Below are 22,797 nucleotides of genomic sequence, written 5' to 3' on the forward strand. Positions count from 1 at the left end.
GGTCTTCTATGCTGAACATATGTGTACCACTTCTCATTCTCATCTATGCAGTGCAACACATAACCAGTCTTCCCTCTCCTCCCCAGCACACTAGCGCAGGTGCGGAGGGCTCCGGTCAGGCCCTGGCCTCCCCCGGCTCCTGCTTGGAGGAGTTCCGCAGCGCTCCCTTCATTGAGTGCCACGGCAGAGGGACGTGCAACTACTATGGCAACTCCTACAGCTTCTGGCTGGCCACCGTAGAACCCTCTGAGATGTTCAGGTACGGCTCCACGTGCCAGCAGGCCGGTTTAGTGATCAGAGAAGCTATTGTATGGTAACAGGTCAGGTTCCTGAAGCCTAAACTGATTTTTTTTTTAGGCCAATACCGATTTTAGAGGTGGAAAAATCCACAGATGTGACCAACATTGACCCATTTTCTCTTTATTTGTTTGTCTGTTGTGCTAATGATGAATCTCATAGACAGGTGGCATTCGAGTTGTTATCCTACTCAGTAGCAAATTATGATTTTAGAAGTAGTGAAGAAGATTACATAGTGTAGTGGATACTTAAGTTAGAGTAGAAGTACCCAAAAAGATGACCTAATTAGAGTAACGTGAGAAGCTGTAATTCGTTACTTCCCCCCCTTGTTTCTCATGATTTGATATATCTCATAATATCTATATAGATTTTCACATATATCCAACTATCCTCTCACTATCTCACTCACTTTTACCCTTTGGCTCTTGCAGGAAGCCCCAGTCGGAGACTCTCAAGGCGGGAAACCTACGGACGCGCGTCAGCCGTTGCGTGGTCTGCATGAAGAAGACGTAACGGCACACGGCAACGAGCAAAGCCACTGTTGCCGGGGGACGCCTGATCCACAACAAGAGATGATTGAATGACGGGGGGACAAGTAGTAGGGGTGGTGGTCACAGCGACGGGTAGGCCGTCGTCGTGGCAACAAGGTGGAATTCCAATGGTGCATTGTCTTCCGGAAAAAAACAAAAAAGCAAAACTACAACTAAAACTTTGGTGCTACTGTGCAACACAGCTTAAAAAAAAAAAAAAGAAAGCAAAAACTGACATAAATAAATCTTACATTTAGTCTTTGTTTTTCTTAAGAAGTACCTCAAAATGAAAGCAGAAAAAATATCCACTAAATGGTGCCATGATTTTCATTTCTTTTCCCTTCTTTCCCAAAAGGATTCCTTTCTCTTTTTTAAAGAAAACACAAAAACAAAACTCACTTTTTTTTTTTTTTTTTTTTTTTGACAAAAATGTGACACTATAAATCCACTTTTTTTATTTCATTTGTTTTTGGGCCTTATTGATGAGGAGTGGATGGTCTCCATGGTTACCAAATCGGCACTTTGACTTCGGAACATCCAAGATGAGAGATGCACTGACGATGAGCTTTCCTTAGTGAGACTGCCTTTTTTTTTTTTTTTTTTTTTTACTAGCTCTTCATTCACACGCTCTTTCTCTCTCTTTTTCCGTCATTTTTCTGTCGTCTAACGTTACATTTGGTGGTACTAACGCTGCTGTAGCCCGCCTCCTAACCATCAGCCTACACCTTCTTACTTTTACTTCTTTTTTTTTTTGTAAGTAATTAAATGTGTATATTGTGTAAAACACCTTTTTGTTTTTGTTTTTAGTGTATTAGGTCCTGAATCTGTACCAGTTCTTTGTTATAAGACCATTTTCCAGGTTCTTTTTAGCTCACATACGCATGCGTTCTCACACACACACACACACACACACACACACACACACACACACACACACACACACACACACACACACACACTCATTCACATCATTGCTCACTGACACACATCGACTCAGATATTGTACAAAGTAAGGCTTTTATGAATGAAACAGTATTTTATATATAATAAATATATATTTGAAAAAAGAGGATAAAAGGTATATAAACTTTATTCGGCTGTGGGGAGATTGTTCACTGTTTTCAAACACAAACAAAGGTCAGGCATTTCACCGAAAAATAAAGCTAACTACTGAGCACAGACAGAGCCATTTTCCCTGAAACGCAACAGTCTTGTATGAAATTAACGATGCCAATCGCTTAAAACCTTTTTGTATTCAATTTGTAGAATTAATAAATGTTGAACTGAAATAAAGGGGGATTTGCTTTTAGGTAGTCTAATGATTGGGGGAATGTTACAGATATTTGTGCAAAAGAAAAAAAAGGATTTGAATTAAAATCTTGGCTCCTTGATTAGAAAAACCGTGATATTTGTTTTGTGTTTTTTAACATTTCCAGGTGCTGGGCTTTGCTGTAAAAAGAGGGCCTGAGGTTTTTTTTTTGGGGGGGGCCCATTTTGGCACCCTCCAGAAAACCTTCAAATCCACTTTCGCTGGCTTGAATTTGTATCCAAAAATTGGTCGTTCGCACTCGACCCTGTCTATGCACAGGTGGAAGAGTGTGTGTACATTTAAAATCGGGTGTCAGCAGCACCTGATGTGACACTTCTCTCGCATCCGGCGTGCAGACTCCTGACGTACTGTAAGTCTACAAGAGCTGTTTTTGGGGAGGGGGGGGGGGGGAGGAATGTCTTCCTGTGATTTTATTGTTATTTTTATTTTTTCAAAACTGCTTTTATGAATTCTAATTTTTGTCAACCTGGGGTGCGTTAAAAATGTGTATTTGTTTTTATTTTTATTTTATTTTTTATTTTATTTTTTTTCATGTTATGTTATCCAGAAGTTGTTATAAACTTTTAAGACTGAAATAAATACTATGTCCAAAGTGCTGTCTTCTGATAATGAATGATTACCGGCAAAAGAGAGAATATCTGAATCTCCTACAGTGGAAAATAAGCATCATTACATTATTATTATTATTTTATTTGTATTATTTACAGTATAAACATTTTGTTTTGTGTTTTTTGGCCAAAATCTCGTTCTTGCAGCCAAAAACTTCGTTTTTAATGTTAATTTTACTGAATTTTATCTCCGAACCTGGAAACATGCAGGCTGTGGAGAGAAAATAAAACTTATAATAGTACCACAACTTTGACACTTTCTTTTACTCAAACTCTTTGTCAGTGTATGTTGACTAAAAAAACCAATAAGAGATTATGGGTCTTAATCCAGATTAAATGGGATATTTCAAGAGGAAACTGCTTCTGCCAAACATCCATCAGGATTACATGTCTGTATTTTAGATGGAATATATTATTTTAAAATCAAAATCAAAAACTGTATAAATTAGGATTCCCTGCACACAATTCAACTCTTTACTAATACAGAAACCTTAAATTTACCAGAATATGATTTTTTTTATATTAAAGAAATCACTAAAATCATGTGTGTCAGATAATCTTAATTGAAAAAGAAACTTTCAGACATCAAAAATCAAACACTGACATTTTTATATCACCCAAAAACCGATTATTGTATAAACGACTCCGATTAAACCGAAGGCGACCAGCAGGCATACACCTGCAACCAAACCGGCGATCAGGAGCACTTCCCTCCACGATTTGCAGGACGCGGTCTTTGCGAGCTCCGCAGAGCAGAGTCTGATGTGAGCCTGCAGCATCTGGACGATGACCGCGTCCACAGCTGGATCCTCTAACAGTATCACAGTCTCCAGCGTCCGCCGGCCGCAGAGCTTCTCCTGCAGCTCTTTCAGCACAGCCTCGCAGACTCTGTCGATGCTCTTCAAGTCGGGGCAGAAGCCCTCAGTGGGGGCGAGTCCCTCCATGGTCTGGTCTACCAGTCTCTTCAGGTGGGGGGGCCAGTCCTCCTGACTGCGGCTGTGCAGAGAGTGACACTTGTACAACACTCTGACTGTCAGCAGGGTGACAAATATCCGGAGCTGCTTCCTCTCACTTCCTGTCTCTGGTTGTGTGGACTCACAGCCAGAGGCGGGAGGACCAGCAGACCCCTGTGAGGGCTTCATCGTGTCTGCAGGGTCGGTCTCCTCCTCCAGGAACCTGGATTCTGCGCACTTCTCAGGAGCGGGATCTGAACCGTCCATGGTCCTGGATACTCAAGGGTTCAGTGGTCTCTGGCTGGGATCTGATCCTGATCCTGATCCTGATCCTGATCCTGGGAACTTCGAGACTCTCTACGTCATACAGATCTGCGGTCTAGAACACCTGATGTAGAAACTGATGCATGTGCGCGCGCAACACACACCCTAGCCATCTTCAGCTTTAATTGTTAGTTTTAGGGTTTCTATGGAAACGTCTGTCTTTCTGTCCGCAGCCTTTCCAGGAATTTTACACTGGAACTCTTTAAGGTTACAAACACAATGTATTTATTATTTTAAATAAAACAATAACTTATTTAAATCTCAACTTCTTGAACCTTTAATTTGGTAAAATGTGTTTTTAATTAAATTTATAGAAAACACCAAACACATCAGGAGTTCCAATAGAATATCGATTAATCCAGTATATATTCCCCATTGTGCAAATGCTGTATTTTGAGGTCAAAAACATGCATTTAAGATACAATAATGTGTATCAAATATATGATGTAATTAACATAAAGAAGAAAATGTGAAATAAATATAATATAATATATATAGTCTTCTCTCTGCTGCTGCTCTGGGAATGAGGACGGGCTGTGGAGTGTGTGAAACTACGGTGGCCGCGAAACTCGCATAAAAGGCCCCTAAAAGGCCCAGTGTTTGGTTTGTCCGTTCTGGGCTACTGTAGAAACATGGTGGTTCCAACGTGGTGGCCTCCAGGGAAGAGACAATCTGCGGCGTCTGTAGATTAAAAACAGCTCATAAGGTAACAAACACACATCAATTATATATTATATTATATTATATTATATTATATTATATTATATTATATTATATTATATTCAGGTGATTATAAACTAATGAAAACAAACCTATTTATATTATATTCAGTGTCTGCCAGTAGATCTTCCTAAATGTTTCACACTGGTCCTTTAAATCCGGTAATAAAGACAGAAAAAATGAGACTTTAACGCAGTGTAACATAAGACTGATGTTACAGATGTTCACTGTGTTCAGACAGGAAGCACAGACAGTAAAACAGCTGAGTCAGCTTTCATTAAACATGCATTTATCAAAATGGCTGCAGCAGGATTTAAAACCTCATGTTGTCAATCATTAAATACTCATTAAATTATGTAACTGAATCCATTTGTGTTCTCTCTCTTCACACCAGTGACTTCAACTGAAAGCTTTATATGAAACCATGAGATCAATGATTACAGTTGTGAGAGCTGAAAGGAGACAGTGGACTTTAAATTGGGACTTTTTAATGAAGCTGGATATTAAGGAAATAAGAAAAAGAGTAAAAGGAAGTCTACGGAAGCCTTTTGCATTCACTTGGAAAACATCAGGCCCGTTTTTCTGAATTAAGGATTTATTATTTATCATATCATAATTATAAAATACTTTTTCATGTTAAAAACCGGCCCTGTGCAAGGAGAGCGTGCTGGAGGAATCTGGTTTATTCAGATAGACAGTACCGATTTATTATTATTATCTGATAATTAATACATAATAAGTCGTTAATTTCCTATTTCCAATGGGCCTTTAATCATTCAGCTTCAGGACTTTAAATTTACCGTAAAGCTAAAAGGAAGTTTTATTTTTAATTCAAAATATCATTTTTGTCATAATTTTGTCCACGGTAACAATACTTTTTCTATATATATATATATTGTTTATTTCGCATTTTCTTTTTTATGTCATATATTTGTTATATATTATTGTATTTTAAATTGTGGAAAAACGTATTTTCAACCTCAAAATACGGCGCTTGCACTGTGGGGGGAAACGATGGGTAAAATATATACTGGAATAATCGATATTCTATTAGAACAGAGTAAATAAAAAAGATAATTGTTTGTTGTGTATTTATGGAGGTTGGCTGAGATTATGTAAATTTATCTTATTATGGAAAATACACAATGTGTTGTTTTAATACGGATTAACGTCGAAATTAGATAAACTCATGTAAAGACACAAACGGAATGTTTTATTGTATAATATATTATATATATATATATAATTAATTATATATTTCATTTAAAATTAATCAAAAACCACATTTTACCAAATTAAAGCTTCAAGAAGTTGAGATTTAAATAAGTTATTGTTTTATTTAAAATAATAAATACATTGTGTTTGTAACCTTAAAGAGTTCCAGTGTAATATTCCTGGAAAGGCTGCGGACAGAAAGAAAGACGTTTCCATAGAAACCCTAAAACTAACAATTAAAGCTGAAGATGGCTTGGGTGTGTGTTGCGCTCGCACATGCTTGCGTTTCTACGTCACGTGTTCTAGACCGCAGATCTGTATGACGTAGAGAGTCTCGAGGTTCCCAGGATCAGGATCAGGATCAGGATCAGATCCCAGCCAGAGACCACTGAACCCTTGAGTATCCAGGACCATGGACGGTTCAGATCCCGCTCCTGAGAAGTGCGCAGAATCCAGGTTCCTGGAGGAGGAGACCGACCCTGCAGACACGATGAAGCCCTCACAGGGGTCTGCTGGTCCTCCCGCCTCTGGCTGTGAGTCCACACAACCAGAGACAGGAAGTGAGAGGAAGCAGCTCCGGATATTTGTCACCCTGCTGACAGTCAGAGTGTTGTACAAGTGTCACTCTCTGCACAGCCGCAGTCAGGAGGACTGGCCCCCCCACCTGAAGAGACTGGTAGACCAGACCATGGAGGGACTCGCCCCCACTGAGGGCTTCTGCCCCGACTTGAAGAGCATCGACAGAGTCTGCGAGGCTGTGCTGAAAGAGCTGCAGGAGAAGCTCTGCGGCCGGCGGACGCTGGAGACTGTGATACTGTTAGAGGATCCAGCTGTGGACGCGGTCATCGTCCAGATGCTGCAGGCTCACATCAGACTCTGCTCTGCGGAGCTCGCAAAGAAGACCGTCCCCCTCGTTAAGTGGATGGATGTGGTCAAGCTCCTGTCGTTCGGTCTGTGCATGTTGGCCCTCCTTTTCGTCTTACTCGCATTCCTCATATAAAGCAGAGGCACATCTGGAGCTCCAGCTGTGCCAGTGGTGGACTACAGGCTGGAGGAGCGGGACCGGAGGGTCGTCGGCTAAATCCGTTTTCCTCCCACATTCTCAATTTAGACAATAAAAGACGTTCAATTTGATTTTTAATGTCTGAAACACTTCTTCTTAAATTAAGATTAGCTGACACACACACACACACACACACACACACACACACACACACACACACACACACATGAGTACATAAAAATAATAATCTGATACATTTAAGTTTTCTGTATCAGTGGATTATCTCTGGAGTAGTGAAATAAGTATTTGTGGCAGTTTTACATTAAATTTTGTCCAATTTAATTTAGATTTTACATTTCCATAACACTGTTGGGTTGTTTTTGTTTTTAATAATAGCCTACAGAAAAAAAAATTTTCGAGTTTGGTTGGAAATAATGTCCCAGTCAGTCCACCATCTCTCCACATATAAACCGAGAGAGAGAGAGAGAGAGAGAGAGAGAGAGAGAGAGAGAGAGAGAGAGAGGTGAGTGACTGTGGTGACTGAGTGAAACAGGAATTTCCCCCACTGAGGATGAATAAAATGAATCATCTTCTTCTAATGTGCCTGATTATTTAGCGACCGGTTCTCATATTTATATATTTATTTGATCTAACTGTACAGGGAAAGAAAGATGGTTTTGGTTTCTCCACAGCGGCAGTGTTACATGTTTGGAGGATTATATCCTATTAAATTAAACCTGTAGTAAAATCTTTATAATTAAGAGTTTTACTACAAAAAAAACAAACATTGTGACCTTAAAATCTATCTGCAGGCAGGATGCAGGTTTATTTCTAATAAGGAGACACAACTCAGAGTGCATTGCTCCTTCAACTTAAGTTTACTTTATTAAGGCTTCTTCACTTAACTGTATTAGATTGTGTTAGTTTATTGACCTGTCAGCATTATCACAGGTGGAAAAACACATTTATTAACTTTTATTTATATATATTTAATTATAATTTCCTTTTTAAAATTAATAACAGATGCTGTATAACTGCACTGTGAGTTATTCTGCAGTGTTTACGCTGATTATTTCGAGCCGAGACAAATATTAAGTTGCTTTACTTAAATTCATTGTTTGTTTGTAATTGCTCCATTCGTCCAGAAGGAGGGGATGTTGATGCATATTTTGGGATTGCTGCTCTTTCACTCGCCATTCTCTCGCATCTCCACGCTTCCTCAAACTGTCAATACAAAAACTAATGTATCATCCTAAATGTACCAGAGGCGACATAATAACAAGTTTAACTCTCACCATTACCCACAATTACACCAACCAAGAAGCATTATTGTTATTGCATAAAGAAACAACTTACTTACATACAACTATAACCGCATAGCTGACTTCTGGTGTTGTCATGGAAACGTGTAAACACCAGTCTGAAGAGCTTCAGCCACACCCTGCACAAAAGTGATACCTCACACCTTGATGTGAACCATGCTGCATGACGGGATTAGAGGAAGTGGTTTTGCTATCTGACCAAATAAATCTCAAATACTAAACAAGACTAAAGTCCCCAAACCAGTTCCCCCATGGAGATAAAGAGACATTCAATATCACATTCATGCGGTCAACAGTGTGATTACATTACATTTCAAATCAATCCAATCACATGACTGGATTAATTTTTGTAGGAAACTAATTGAAAGAGGGAGTCTCTTTCTGAAATGTTCACAGTTATATAACAGCAGATCCATATCGCTCCCATCCACCAGTATGCAACCCTATTTCTATTTATAAAACCACCGAAAGCATTAGGAGGAGGAGGATTTTATTGTCTCACGGCATTTTAGGAAATGACTCACTGTCCGACAATCGTGTCGTCACAGGTTCAAAAAGACGAATATTGTACACACACACACACACACACACACACACACACACACATTCAATGACTCATCAAAACAATTGAAACAACTGAGGTGTAAAGGCCATCGCATTGAAATGCACATGCTTTTTTTTGTCATCCTTTTGTGTGCACATAGCTTCCAAGAGGTTACATAGTGCAATGTTATTTTAACAATTCATGTTTATCTCTGTTTGCATCACATTTTAACAAAGCAATGAATGCTGTCTTCTTTGTTGCTGGAATGTAAAAACACATAGAGTCCAAAAATAGAACTCTCTCCCCAAACACATCCGTGACTGTACTGATCCATCCAACTTTAAATCACTGATCAAAACCCTCCTCTTCAGAACTGCTTTTAATGATTTTAACAACTAATTATTGACTGTTGTAGATATAGCTATACTTTCGTAGTGTGTTGTTTTTAGCTTTTTATTTTCTGTTTAACTCATGTGAAGTGTCTTTGAGTTTCTTGAAAAGCGCTCTATAAATTAAAGTATTCGCTGTTCCGATACATGAACTGTGATCTCATCAAATGGAGGATTATTTAAAATTTAATTAAACTTGTAATAAAATCTTTTATAATTAAAAGAGTTTTACTACAAAAAAACAAACATTGTGACCTTAAAATCTATCTGCAGGCAGGATGCAGGTTTATTCCTAATAAGGAGACACAACTCAGAGTGCATTGCTCCTTTAATTTAAGTTTACTTTATTAAGGCTTCTTCACTTAACTGTTCTGTGTTAGAGTTTATTGACCTGTCAGGATTATCACAGGTTCAAAAACACATTTATTTATATATATATAAATATATATAAATAAATGTGTTTTTTTAATTATGATTTCCTTTTTAAAATTAAATAACAGGATTTCAGATGATGTGTAACTTTGAGTTATTCTGCAGTGTTTTTTATGTTGCAAATTGAAAAAACAAGAACAAAAGAGGAACACATTTTAAATAACCACTTTATTGACAGGTCTGCAACCACCAGCATTAACAACAAACTTGTACAATAACAGCAGCATGTGTCATGTTTGCGTCTTGAGGAGGATTCTCACTGTTCAGAGGTTAGTCGACGTCCTCCTCTGGGTCCAGATGAGACTCTGGAGCAGCGGGAAAGCAGCAATAATAATAATTATAATTAAGATTATTATTACCAATATTATTATTATCCTAATGATAATAATAATTATTATTAATATTATGATTATAATAATAGTAACAATTATTATTATAAACATAATTTCAATTATAATTATTATTATTATAGCTGCCAAACCGACTGCAATCCAGGTTCCCATCCCGCACCCTTCCTTCTCAGTAGCGCACTGTGTGGGCTGAGAAAGGGGACAATGAAAGACAGATTCAAGTTACAGTCCCAACACATCGTTGCGTTATATCAGAGGAGTTGTGCATGAGACCTGAGAGTGAGACACTTACAGTGAGCGGTGGGTGAGGGGTTGTCTGATCCAAGTTTCTTTTGGTGACCTTCATCCTCACAGCAGCAAGACTTTCCCTCCATCTGCTTCCTTTTTTATCCTTGATGTAGGAGAAGTAGTCCCCTTGGTCCTCAGCTTGAACCCGAGTCAAAGTCAGCATCAGGTCTCCCCTCACCTTCCAACCAGAAGACACAGACAGTCTCTCCTTAAATCCTGCCCCACATTTTTTTCCCCAATTCAATAAACATTCTGATGAATCGTATCCCTGCCATCGTCAGCCTATTTTAGTATATTAACTACGAGGACGAGATGCTGATGCAGGTACTCATCTCGTGTTTCATGATATTAGCAATGCAGTTTGAGTTATTTGGATGTGAATTGACCTGATTTAATAAAGAGGTGTGGTTGTTTCTGTTTTAACATGGTGTGTGTGTGTGTGTGTGTGTGTGTGTGTGTGTGTGTGTGTGTGTGTGTGTGTGTGTGTGTGTGTGTGTGTGTGTCAGTGTGTCAGAGTATTATTATGTAAATTATGTATTATTGTCTTATTCACAGTTTCATGACTGCAACAGCTTCGATCTGCTTCACAATTCCCTTCACTGTCTGAAGTAGCCTTGCTTTGGGGACATGGGCCTGGCTCTGTCAACAGCAACAGTGACTTAAATTGAGTTAAAAAAAATGTAGCCTATATTTTGCTATTGATTATATAACCGAAATAGCCAAGGGGTTGATTAATGTCTTAGTAATTGCCAGTGGTACAGCAGTTCACTAATAAACCAAAACAGCCAACCAGTGTCTACAACACTCACCATCAATGGCATCTTTGGACCACTGGGAGTAAGGGTCGTCTGCTTGGTGAATCTCAGACGAAGAGGACACTGCAGATACTGGAGCAAGAGAACATAAAGGTTTATTGTTCCATTATATATTGCTTTTTGTAAACATTAAATGTTATGTTTCATAGAAAAACTCACGAAAAACTAACCTAGTCTTGGAATACACAAAATCTAAATGGGCTTCTCAGTATCATAGCTCTAGGTAGACAGCTTCACTTTGCCATTGTACGTAGAGGGCAAGCTCTTTTGAGTAATGTCACCCTTGTCAGACAAAAAAATATTTCAAACCATCCCAAAGTCAGTGTAAGCTGTCCAAAATTCTAAATATTCTTTTTACTTTGTTATTATCAGCTATTATGGTGTCTTTTATTTTAAATTGCTGTGAAAACTACAACACAAAATCTTTAAACATTTAACTTTTTTTGTATTTAGTCTATTCAAACGTCCCACCAATAACACAATTTTACAAGACCACATTTGAACACATCACAATAACGTAATTGACCTGCCTAATGCTCATAATTATATATATATATATATATATATATATATATAGATATATATATATATATATATACACACTAGGAATCGTTGCTCTACAATGAACTGGCGACTTGTCCAGAGTATAGTCCGCCTCTCAACCGATGACAGCTAACGTAGGCTCCAGCCCCTGCGCCCCGTCTAAGGTCAGCGGGTACAGACAATACATGAATGAACTAGTAATCGTTTCAGCCGCTCTCGGTAGTTTTACTCTCACCATTCTTAGAGAAAAAATGTTTGTGACTTTGTTCTAGCTCGGATTCATTAGTATGAATATATATTAGTTAAGTCTATGCATAATAATTTAGTCATAGAGGCTACTGGGGGCTGTGTGTGGGCCCTAATGGGCTGTGGGCCCTTAGAATTGTCATCACCGTCCCCCCACGATGGTGCTGTGGGTGTGTGTGTGTGTGTGTGTGTGTTACACTTTGACCTGCTGTAACAATAAAAGAGGGAACTGCTGTACCTTTTTACACTGAGTATTTTAAAAAGTGGAGTGGTAGCTGCTTTCTATTTATTAAATATAGTGTTTGGGTGCAAATTGATTATGTGTGAGTCTGTAAGCAGTTCCCATCCTCAGGATAAAGTCTGTGGATCAGGTTTCTCAGCCTGAAGGGCCCCATGCTCCTCGTATTGTTACCCTCATGGTGTAAATAAGGAAGCTGGCAGAGTGCCTCACATTTAAGATGGAGCAAAGGATGAGGCTGCCTCTGTGTGTGTGTGTGTGTGTGTGTGTAATAAAATAATACATATAATATAATATAATATAGTAAATACAGTCCTATTATACATATAATATACTATAATATAATAAATACAGGCCTATTGTATCTAGTTCATGCACATTTTTGTTTTTCCTCTAAGTTCTGATAACTTATACTGTTATATGTGGTACAGAACTGTGTTCATTGTCCTATGTTTGAGGTGGAGACACCTTAAAAAGTGTGTTTCCTGTTCCAAGTGCAATAGTTAAATCCAATTGTTCTGATGACACTTAAAACAGTTTGTGCAGAATTTTGTGGGTTTTCTCGTCTTTTTTTTTTATGGGTGGGGGGCGCTCAAAGGGGGTCTCGTCCCGGATGTCATTCAAGGATATGTGTGTCCCCCTCCAACATCTCAACCTCAGGGTGTGAATTACAAGGGAGCCAGAGGGAGCTGGGCTTCTCTTAATAAGACCTGAGCTCCGCTGAAAACATGATTTGTGAAATTGTGTGTGTGTGTGTGGTTGCGTGTGCCTGTGCGTGTGTGCGTGTGTGTGTGTGTATGTAGGTTACACCATCCTCCTCTCCATTCGCTGGTTAAAACCGTTTAATGTTCCTTTCCTGCAGAACTCTCTCTGTTATGCAGGTAATGTATTAAAACAACAAGGTGACTGCATTGTGTCTGAGATCAGGTCAGATCACCTTCAGGGTGTGTTTCACACACATGCACAGACACACACACACACACACACACACACACACACACACACACACACACACACACACACACACACACAGAGGCTAAAATATGATGCATCGTTACAGATTATAGTCTTTATATTTTAAAATAACTTCACTTCGACCCGCTGTAACAATAAAAGAGGGTACAGCTCTGTCTTTTTACACTGAGTATTTTCACAGCCTATTTCTATTTATTAAATATAGTGTTTGGGTGCAAATGGATTATGTGTGAGTCTGTAAGCGGTTCCCATCCTCAGGATAAAGTCTGGATCAGGTTTCTCAGGCTAAAGGCCCCGGGCTCTGGTACTGTTTGCAGATGGGGAGTGACTGCAGTCAGTCCTTCTGAGCTGAGCGGAAAGTTACCCACTGTGTGCGTCGACCAAGGTCAAAAGCAACTTAGTGAACACAAGTTAAGTCACTCTCTCTCTATTATATGTATATGTATATGTATATATATAATATTAACCAGTATAGTTACAGTTTGTAATAGCTGTAATCGTTGACCTGCTACAGGCCAGAACTGTTCTTGTGATCCTGTGGCTTTTGGCTAAAAACTTTGTATTTGTATTTTGCTCCAGTGTATTGGGTTCAAACTCTCCCTGTGTCTCTGTCCTCCATTAGGTTTACACTGTTTCTCAGAAAGAGACATCCTGACAAAATCATAAAAAATACAAAAACATCACTTTATGGTTAACAGTAACCCATTTCATATATATATATATATAAATATATAGTGGGGAGTATTGCCTATTTTGCAGGTTTTCCCACTTACCAAGTATGTAGAGGTCTGTAATTTTTATCATAGTTACACTCCAACTGTGAGAGACGGAATCTAAAACAGAAATCCAGAAAATCACATTGTGTGATTTTTAAATAATGAATTTGCATTTTATTGCATGACATAGTATTTGATCACCTACCAGCCAGTAAGAATTCTGGCTCTCACAGACCTGTTAGTTTTTCTGTAAGAAGCCTTCCTGTTCTCCACTCATTACCTGTATTAACTGCACCTGTTTGAACTCGTTACCTGTATAAAAGACACCTGTCCACATACTCAATCAAACAGACTCCAACCTCTCCACAATGGCCAAGACCAGAGAGCTGTGTAAGGATATCAGGGACAAAATTGTAGACCTGCACAAGGCTGGGATGGGCTACAGGATAATAGGCAAGCAGCTTAGTGAGAAGGCAACAACTGTTGGTGCAATTATTAGAAAATGGAAGTTCAAGATGACGGTCAATCTCTCTCGGTCTGGGGCTCCATGCAAGATCTCACCTCGTGGAGCATCAATGATCATGAGGAAGGTGAGGGATCAGCCCAGAACTACACGGCAGGGTCACCTCCCCCATCCTGTGGTCTGTGCGCTTTTGTCTGAGTCATCTGCAACCGGTCGCTGCTCCGGTCTCTCTCTCTCTCTCCCAACATACCGGTTTCTCTGCTTTACACCCGCTGCTGTGAGTGGACAGAGTTTTGTGGTGGGAAATGTGAACGTGACAAATGCACAGATGGTAAAGAATTCAAACTGATGACAGGTGGTGTGTGTGTGGTGTGTGTGTGGTGTGTGTGTGTGGTGTGTGTGTGGTGTGTGTGTGTGGTGTGTGTGTGCGTGTGGGGGGTGTGGTGTGTGTGTGGGGGGTGTGTGTGGGGTGTGTGTGGTCGTGTGTCCCCTGTTCTCTGGAATAATGGAGCAAATAAAAACAGCATGAATTCAAAATAATAACAATAATAATCTGCTTTCTCATCATTTCACCATGTGCTGGTCTACAGCCCGATTCTGCTGAACCGCTTTAGCAAAAATACTGAAAATAAAATCAAGGGAGGCAGCAGGCGTGTTTTTTGTTTTCATGAGGTGGAATCTGCTCTGTGTTTAAGGACAGTTGAAAGGCAGCTATTACAAACTGTAACTATACTGGTTATAATATAATAGTATGAGTCTCCTCTGCTACCGTTCATTTAGCTTTTTATTTCCTGACAGCATTTTAGTTGGCACATCTGACACACTGTAATGAATGAACAGGCCCTACGCTGTATTTTAATCTAATATTTAGAATTTTTTTAAACATTATTTGAAGCTAAATGTGACAAAATGTTGCTGTTAGTTTCAGTGTGAGCCGCTTTACAAACGGCACCCCATAGTTATAGGTAATATAAAGTTAATATTTAGTTATAAATCTTTTATACTAATTGTATACTAATAATACAAATTACATAACCTACATACTAGGCTGTATTTTAGCATGTTTTTAATGAGGGGATTTGATGAGATCACATTTAATCTATCGGACCAGTGAGCTCCCTCTGTCTCTCTCAGTGCTGGAAGAAGTTAAATGAGGCCGACAGAAACGGGACTGCCCTGCTGCCCAAAGTTACAATATTACAGAATTTAAATCCACATGTTCGTTATCTCCCTCATAGAAAGAGAAAAACACAGACAATATAGACAACAAGTGATCTGTGATTAGAGAAGATGTTTGAAGGCAGTGTGGGTGATGATTGTTTTCATGAGGTGGAATCTGCTCTGAGTTTAAGGATGGTTTAAGGCCAGCTTTTACAAACTGTAATATAACTGAGTATCATAAGTTTAAAACATTTATCTCTGTCCTTTAAGTGTTTCTGTGGCAGCTGAACAGATAACCTGTCAAAGGAGAAGGGTGTAACCTACACACACACACACACGAACAAATGTCCATTAATCAGCTTGGAAATCAGAGGAAATGACGTTCCTTATTACTCTTACATAAAGTGTGTATTGGGTGACTCATGAGACAAGAAGTGTCAAAAATTCAAAACTCTCAGTGCTGAAAAAAGAAGGATACTACACTTTATATTTGAGTTTTCCATAAACATCCTACACTGAAAGATAGTACAGCTGCTTTAATTCAGAGTACTTTTAAAGCAGATGCTGGTAGGAGTTAATGAGACAATTCAGTTCTGATTACAAGAATAAAAGAAGAGTCACCATTGTGCACAAATAATACATCAACAGTAAGTTTACACATAACCCCAATAACAGAAATACATGGTAGAAATAGCATATTGTCCCTTCAGGAAGTTGTGTCTCAGTGGAATAAGAAAAAACACTGACAAAATCAGACCAGCGTTTGTTTGACACATTTTGTGTCATAGCTGTAGTGGAAACTGCGACACACACACACACACACACACACACACACACACACAATGACTAGGTCATATAAGGTGGAGGTAAAGGCTGAGGCTGCTGACAGACAGGTGGTTTTAAAGCGGCCATGGTTTTTAGGAAAAAGATTTATTAACATCTCACTGTATCATAACTTCTCGCTCAAAGAGAACAGCAGTGGTAGTTTGGGGGCCTCAGATGATGGCACTGAAGTACACCGCTTATAGGGACACACCCTGTGTCATCACCCTGTGTCATCACCCTGTTAACTCCAGAACTCTCTCTAACCCACTAGAATGTTCTAGTGGGTTAGAGGTGTGGCAGTTAACGGTACACCTGAGATAACGTGTTAACATGGCCTGATGTTTATCCAAATCCGCTTGAGCAAACACACTGATCATGTCAGTGTAAGTGTGTGTTTGTATAACACCCTCATTCTCTGACAGGTGTACAAAAGGACAGAGATTAACTATCTCCCCTGATCACAGAGCACAAAGAGAGTACATTTACTGAAGTAGGCTGTAACTTTGAAGTTCTTTAAGTTATATTACAGTTATATTATATCTCCTCAGTTCTGCATTGTGTCTAAATAAACTGCTTTGAGAGAGTTATTGTGCTCTTTAAAGCCGGTATCTCACTAATGTCATTGTGTCACTGTGAGGGCTGGGTGTGGCTGACTGCTGGGGATGTTTTCATGTCATCTCTAAACATATCAAAGTATGACTCACAGGACTCTTCTATGGTGCATGACACTCAAAAAAACAGTTTCAGTGGATGGTCATCTGCCCTTGTCAGGCGAAAAAATATTTTAAACCATCCCAAAGTCAGTGTAAAATTCTAAATATTCTTTTTACTTTGTTATTATCAGCTATTATGGTGTCTTTTATTTTATATTGCTGTGAAAACTACAACACAAAATCTTTAAACATTTAACTTTTTTTGTATTTAGTCTATTCAAACGTCCCACCAATAACACAATTTTACAAGACCACATTTGAACACATCACAATAACGTAATTGACCTGCCTAATGCTCATAATTATATATATATATATATATATATATATATATATACAAACACTAAGAATCGTTGCTCTACAATGAACTGGCGACTTGTCCAGAGTATAGTCCGCCTCTCACCCGATGACAGCTAACGTAGGCTCCAGCCCCTGCGCCCCGTCTAAGGTCAGCGGTTACAGACAATACATGAATGAACTAGTAATCGTTTCAGCCGCTCTCGGTAGTTTTACTCTCACCATTCTCAGAGAAAAAATGTTTGTGGCTTTGTTTTAGCTCGGATTCATTAGTATGAATATATATTAGTTAAGTCTATGCATAATAATTTAGTCATAGAGGCTACTGGGGGCTGTGTGTGGGCCCTAATGGGCTGTTGGCCCTTAGAATTGTCATCACCGTCCCCCACGATGGTGCTGTGGGTGTGTGTGTGTGTGTGTGTGTGTGTGTGTACACTTTGACCTGCTGTAACAATAAAAGAGGGAACTGCTGTACCTTTTTACACTGAGTATTTTAAAAAGTGGAGTGGTAGCTGCTTTCTATTTATTAAATATAGTGTTTGGGTGCAAATTGATTATGTGTGAGTCTGTAAGCAGTTCCCATCCTCAGGATAAAGTCTGTGGATCAGGTTTCTCAGCCTGAAGGGCCCCATGCTCCTCGTATTGTTACCCTCATGGTGTAAATAAGGAAGCTGGCAGAGTGCCTCACATTTGAGATGGAGCAATGGCTGCCTCTGTGTGTGTGTGTAATAAAATAATACATATAATATACTATAATATAATAAATACAGGCCTATTATATCTAGTTCATGCACATTTTTGTTTTTCTGAATTGTGTGAAATGGCTAACAAAAATAGGTAATGTCCTTGTGGTCCTCTAAGTTCTGATAACTTATACTGTTATATGTGGTACAGAACTGTGTTCATTGTCCTATGTTTGAGGTGGAGACACCTTAACAAGTGTGTTTCCTGTTCCAAGTGCAATAGTTAAATCCAATTGTTCTGATGACACTTAAAACAGTTTGTGCAGAATTTTGTGGGTTTTCTTGTCTTTTTTTTTTTATGGGTGGGGGGGCGCTCAAAGGGGGTCTCGTCCCGGATGTCATTCAAGGTAGAACCGCCACTGGCTATGTGTGTCCCCCTCCAACATCTCAACCTCAGGGTGTGAATTACAAGGGAGCCAGAGGGAGCTGGGCTCCTCTTAATAAGACCTGAGCTCCGCTGAAAACATGATTTGTGAAATTGTGTGTGTGGTCTCTGAAACAGTTCTGGTATCAGCCCTGGCAAAAGACATTTTAGGCCACAATGATTTCTTTCCTTCTAGAGACTACCAGGCCTTTCTTTGCTCTTGTTTGCAGGAGAAAGTGAAGTAATTCACTCATTCATCATTAAGAGGTGAAGGCAACTTATTCCACTGAGACACAACTTCCTGAAGGGACAATATGCTATTTCTACCATGTATTTCTGTTATTGGGGTTATGTGTAAACTTACTGTTGATGTATTATTTGTGCACAATGGTGACTCTTCTTTTATTCTTGTAATCAGAACTGAATTGTCTCATTAACTCCTACCAGCATCTGCTTTAAAAGTACTCTGAATTAAAGCAGCTGTACTATCTTTCAGTGTAGGATGTTTATGGAAAACTCAAATATAAAGTGTAGTATCCTTCTTTTTTCAGCACTGAGAGAGTTTTGAATTTTTGACACTTCTTGTCTCATGAGTCACCCAATACACACTTTATGTAAGAGTAATAAGGAACGTCATTTCCTCTGATTTCCAAGCTGATTAATGGACATTTGTTGGTAATTGTCAGTGTGTGTGTGTGTGTGTGTGTGTGTGTGTGTGTGTGTGTGTGTGTGTGTGTGTGTGTGTGCAGGTTACACCCTTCTCCTTTGACGGGTTGTCTGTTCAGCTGCCACAGAAACACTTTAAGGACAGAGATAAATGTTTTAAACTTTTGATACTCAGTTATATTACAGTTTGTAAAAGCTGGCCTTAAACCATCCGTAAACTCAGAGCAGATTCCACCTCATGAAAACAATCATCACCCACACTGCCTTCAAACATCTTCTCTAATCACAGATCATTTGTTGTCTATATTGTCTGTGTTTTTCTCTTTCTATGAGGGAGATAACGAACATCTGGATTTAAATTCTGTAATATTGTAACTTTGGGCAGCAGGGCAGTCCCGTTTCTGTCGGCCTCATTTAACTTCTTCCAGCACTGAGAGAGACAGAGGGAGCTCACTGGTCCGATAGATTAAATGTGATCTCATCAAATCCCCTCGTTAAAAACATGCTAAAATACAGCCTAGTATGTAGGTTATGTAATTTGTATTATTAGTATACAAGATTTATAACTAAATATTAACTTTATATTACCTATAACTATGGGGTGCTGTTTGTAAAGCGGCTCACACTGAAAATAACAGCAACATTTTGTCACATTTAGCTTCAAATAATGTTTAAAAAAATTCTAAATATTAGATTAAAATACAGCGTAGGGCCTGTTCATTCACTACAGTGTGTCAGATGTACCATCTAAACTGCTGTCAGGAAATAAAAAGCTAAATGAACGGTAGCAGACGAGACTCATACTATTATAATATTATAACCAGTATAGTTACAGTTTGTAGTAGCTGCCTTTCAACTGTCCTTAAACACAGAGCAGATTCCACCTCATGAAAACAAAAAAAAAAACGCCTGCTGCCTCCCTTGATTTTATTTTCTCAGTATTTTTGTTAAAGAGTTTCAGCAGAATCGGTCTGTAGACCAGCACATGGTGAAATGATGAGAAAGCAGATATAGTTCTTTTGAATTCATGCTGTTTTTAACACACACACACACACACACACACACACACACACACACACACACACCACACACCACACACCCACACTTTTTCTGTCACAGTTATATCTTCTGTCATCAGTTTGAATTCTTTACCATCTGTGCATTTGTCACGTTCACATTTCCCACCACAAAACTCTTTCCACACACAGCAGCGAGTGTAAAGCAGAGAAACCGGTATGTTAGGAGAGAGAGAGAGAGTCCGGAGCAGCGACCGGTTGCAGATGACTCAGACAAAAGCGCACAGACCACAGGATGGGGGAGGTAGTTCTGGGCTGATCCCTCACCTTCCTCATGATCATTGATGCCCCACAAGGTGAGATCTTGCATGGAGCCCCAGACCGAGGGAGATTGACATCTCATCTTGAACTTCCATTTTCTAATAATTGCACCAACAGTTGTTGCCTTCTCACTAAGCTGCTTGCCTATATATATTTTACCCATCGTTTCCCCCCCACAGTGCAAGCGCCGTATTTTGAGGTTGAAAATACGCTTTTCCACAATTTAAAATACAATAATAGAAATATATGACATAATAGACATATAGAAAAAGTATTGTTACCCTGGACAGAATTATGACAAAAATGATATTTTGAATTAAAAATAAAACTTCCTTTTAGCTTAACGGTAAATTTAAAGTCCTGAAGCTGAATGATTAAAGGCCCATTGGAAATAGGAAATTAACGACTTATTATGTATTAATTATCAGATAATGATAATAAATCGGTACTGTCTATCTGAATAAACCAGATTCCTCCAGCACGCTCTCCTTGCACAGGGCCGGTTTTTAACATGAAAAAGTATTTTATAATTATGATATAATAAATAATAAATCCTTAATTCCAAGTGAATGCAAAAGGCTTCCGTAGACTTCCTTTTACTCTTTTTCTTATTTCCTTAATATCCAGCTTCATTAAAAAGGCCCAATTTAAAGTCCACTGTCTCCTTTCAGCTCTCACAACTGTAATCATTGATCTCATGGTTTCATATAAAGCTTTCAGTTGAAGTCACTGGTGTGAAGAGAGAGAACACAAATGGATTCAGTTACATAATTTAATGAGTATTTAATGATTGACAACACGAGGTTTTAAATCCTGCTGCAGCCATTTTGATAAATGCATGTTTAATGAAAGCTGACTCAGCTGTTTTACTGTCTGTGCTTCCTTTCTGAACACAGTGAACATCTGTAACATCAGTCTTATGTTACACTGCGTTAAAGTCTCATTTTTCTGTCTTTATTACCGGATTTAAAGGTCCAGTGTGAAACATTTAGGAAGATCTACTGGCAGACACTGAATATAATATAAATAGGTTTGTTTTCATTAGTTTATAATCACCTGAATATAATATAATATAATATAATATCATATCATATCATATCATATCATATCATATCATATAATATAATATAATATAATATAGTGTAGTATAATATAGTCCTGAGTGAAACAGGAATTTCCCCCACTGAGGATGAATAAAATGAATCATCTTCTTCTAATGTGCCTGTTTATTTAGCGACCGGTTCTCGTATTTATATATTTATTTGATCTAACTGTACAGGGAAAGAAAGATGGTTTTGGTTTCTCCACAGCGGCAGTGTTACATGTTTGGAGGATTATATCCTATTAAATTAAACCTGTAGTAAAATCTTTTATAATTAAGAGTTTTACTACAAAAAAACAAACATTGTGACCTTAAAATCTATCTGCAGGCAGGATGCAGGTTTATTTCTAATAAGGAGACACAACTCAGAGTGCATTGCTCCTTTAACTTAAGTTTACTTTATTAAGGCTTCTTCACTTAACTGTACTAGATTGTGTTAGTTTATTCACCTGTCAGCATTATCACAGGTGGAAAAACACATTTATTAACTTTTATTTATATATATTTAATTATGATTTCCTTTTTAAATTAAATAACAGGATTTCAGATGCTGTATAACTGCACTGTGAGTTATTCTGCAGTGTTTACACTGATTATTTCGAGCCGATACAAATATTAAGTTGCTTTTCTTAAATTCATTGTTTGTTTGTAATTGCTCCATTCGTCCAGAAGGAGGGGATGTTGATGCACATTTTGGGATTGCTGCTCTTTCACTCGCCATTCTCTCTCATCTCCACGCTTCCTCAAACTGTCAATACAAAAACTAATGTATCATCCTAAATGTACCAGAGGCGACATAATAACAAGTTTAACTCACACCATTACCCACAATTACACCAACCAAGAAGCATTATTGTTATTGCATAAAGAAACAACTTACTTACATACAACTATAACCGCATAGTTGACTTCTGGTGTTGTCATGGAAACGTGTAAACACCAGTCTGAAGACTGCACCCTGCACAAAGGTGATACCTCCCACCTTGATGTGAACCATGCTGCATGACGGGATTAGAGGAAGTGGTTTTGCTATCTGACCAAATAAATCTCAAATACTAAACAAGATTACAGTCCCCAAACCAGTTCCCCCATGGAGATAAAGAGACATTCAATATCACGTTCATGCGGTCAACAGTGTGATTACATTACATTTCATTAATAATATTACTGTTACCCCCAAAACATTTGACAGTATTACTTTTGTTGTTACCACCAACAGTTCAGATATGGAGTCTCTGTCTGTCTGTCTCTCTCTCTCTCTCTCTCTCTCTCTCTCTCTCTCTCTCTC

The 22,797-nt window shown here is 38.6% G+C and overlaps 3 protein-coding genes and 1 long non-coding RNA gene across 6 annotated transcripts in view; 2 read left to right on the forward strand and 2 right to left on the reverse strand.

Moving 5' to 3' along the window:
- The window catches only part of col4a5 (collagen, type IV, alpha 5 (Alport syndrome)), a 51,181-nt gene extending 48,432 nt beyond the window's left edge, over positions 1 to 2,749 (forward strand). Inside the window, exons 48-49 of the mRNA XM_051400419.1 lie at positions 87 to 259; positions 729 to 2,749. Coding sequence (XP_051256379.1) covers positions 87 to 259; positions 729 to 810 — 255 coding nt within the window. The 3' untranslated portion in view covers positions 811 to 2,749. The remainder of the gene's footprint in view (positions 1 to 86; positions 260 to 728) is intronic.
- LOC127363688 (uncharacterized) overlaps positions 1 to 22,797 on the reverse strand; it is a 45,939-nt gene that overhangs the window by 1,091 nt on the left and 22,051 nt on the right. The window contains exon 4 of one of the 2 annotated variants that reach the window (XM_051400484.1): positions 9,815 to 10,206. The exons of the other annotated variant lie outside the window; for it this stretch is intronic. Coding sequence (XP_051256444.1) covers positions 9,931 to 10,206 — 276 coding nt within the window. The 3' untranslated portion in view covers positions 9,815 to 9,930. Of the gene's footprint in view, positions 1 to 9,814; positions 10,207 to 22,797 lie in introns of those variants that run through there. 2 annotated transcript variants of the gene reach the window in all.
- On the reverse strand, positions 3,011 to 22,730 carry LOC127363699 (uncharacterized). 2 transcript variants are annotated; one of them, XM_051400506.1, is made up of 3 exons: positions 22,462 to 22,730; positions 8,341 to 8,408; positions 3,011 to 4,723 (listed from the first exon to the last, which is right to left on the reverse strand). In XM_051400506.1, exon 3 carries the CDS (start codon positions 3,983 to 3,985, stop codon positions 3,374 to 3,376), a length of 612 nt encoding a protein of 203 aa, XP_051256466.1. In that variant the 5' UTR covers positions 3,986 to 4,723; positions 8,341 to 8,408; positions 22,462 to 22,730; the 3' UTR covers positions 3,011 to 3,373. The 2 variants fall into 2 exon arrangements, with proteins under 2 accessions (XP_051256466.1, XP_051256465.1); XM_051400505.1 differs by lacking the exon at positions 22,462 to 22,730 and having other exon boundaries at positions 8,341 to 8,513.
- Positions 12,523 to 18,894, forward strand: LOC127363710 (uncharacterized). Its single transcript, XR_007884932.1, has 2 exons — positions 12,523 to 12,605; positions 18,219 to 18,894. It is a non-coding gene; the product is annotated as an uncharacterized LOC127363710 (long non-coding RNA).

Source organism: Dicentrarchus labrax, unplaced genomic scaffold (genome assembly GCF_905237075.1).
Source record: "Dicentrarchus labrax unplaced genomic scaffold, dlabrax2021, whole genome shotgun sequence".
NCBI classification, from domain to species: domain Eukaryota; kingdom Metazoa; phylum Chordata; class Actinopteri; family Moronidae; genus Dicentrarchus; species Dicentrarchus labrax.

Excerpts from the sequence above, each read along its gene's own strand:
- LOC127363699 (XM_051400506.1), bottom strand. The coding sequence starts at position 3,985 with ATGGACGGTTCAGATCCCGCTCCTGAGAAGTGCGCAGAATCCAGGTTC.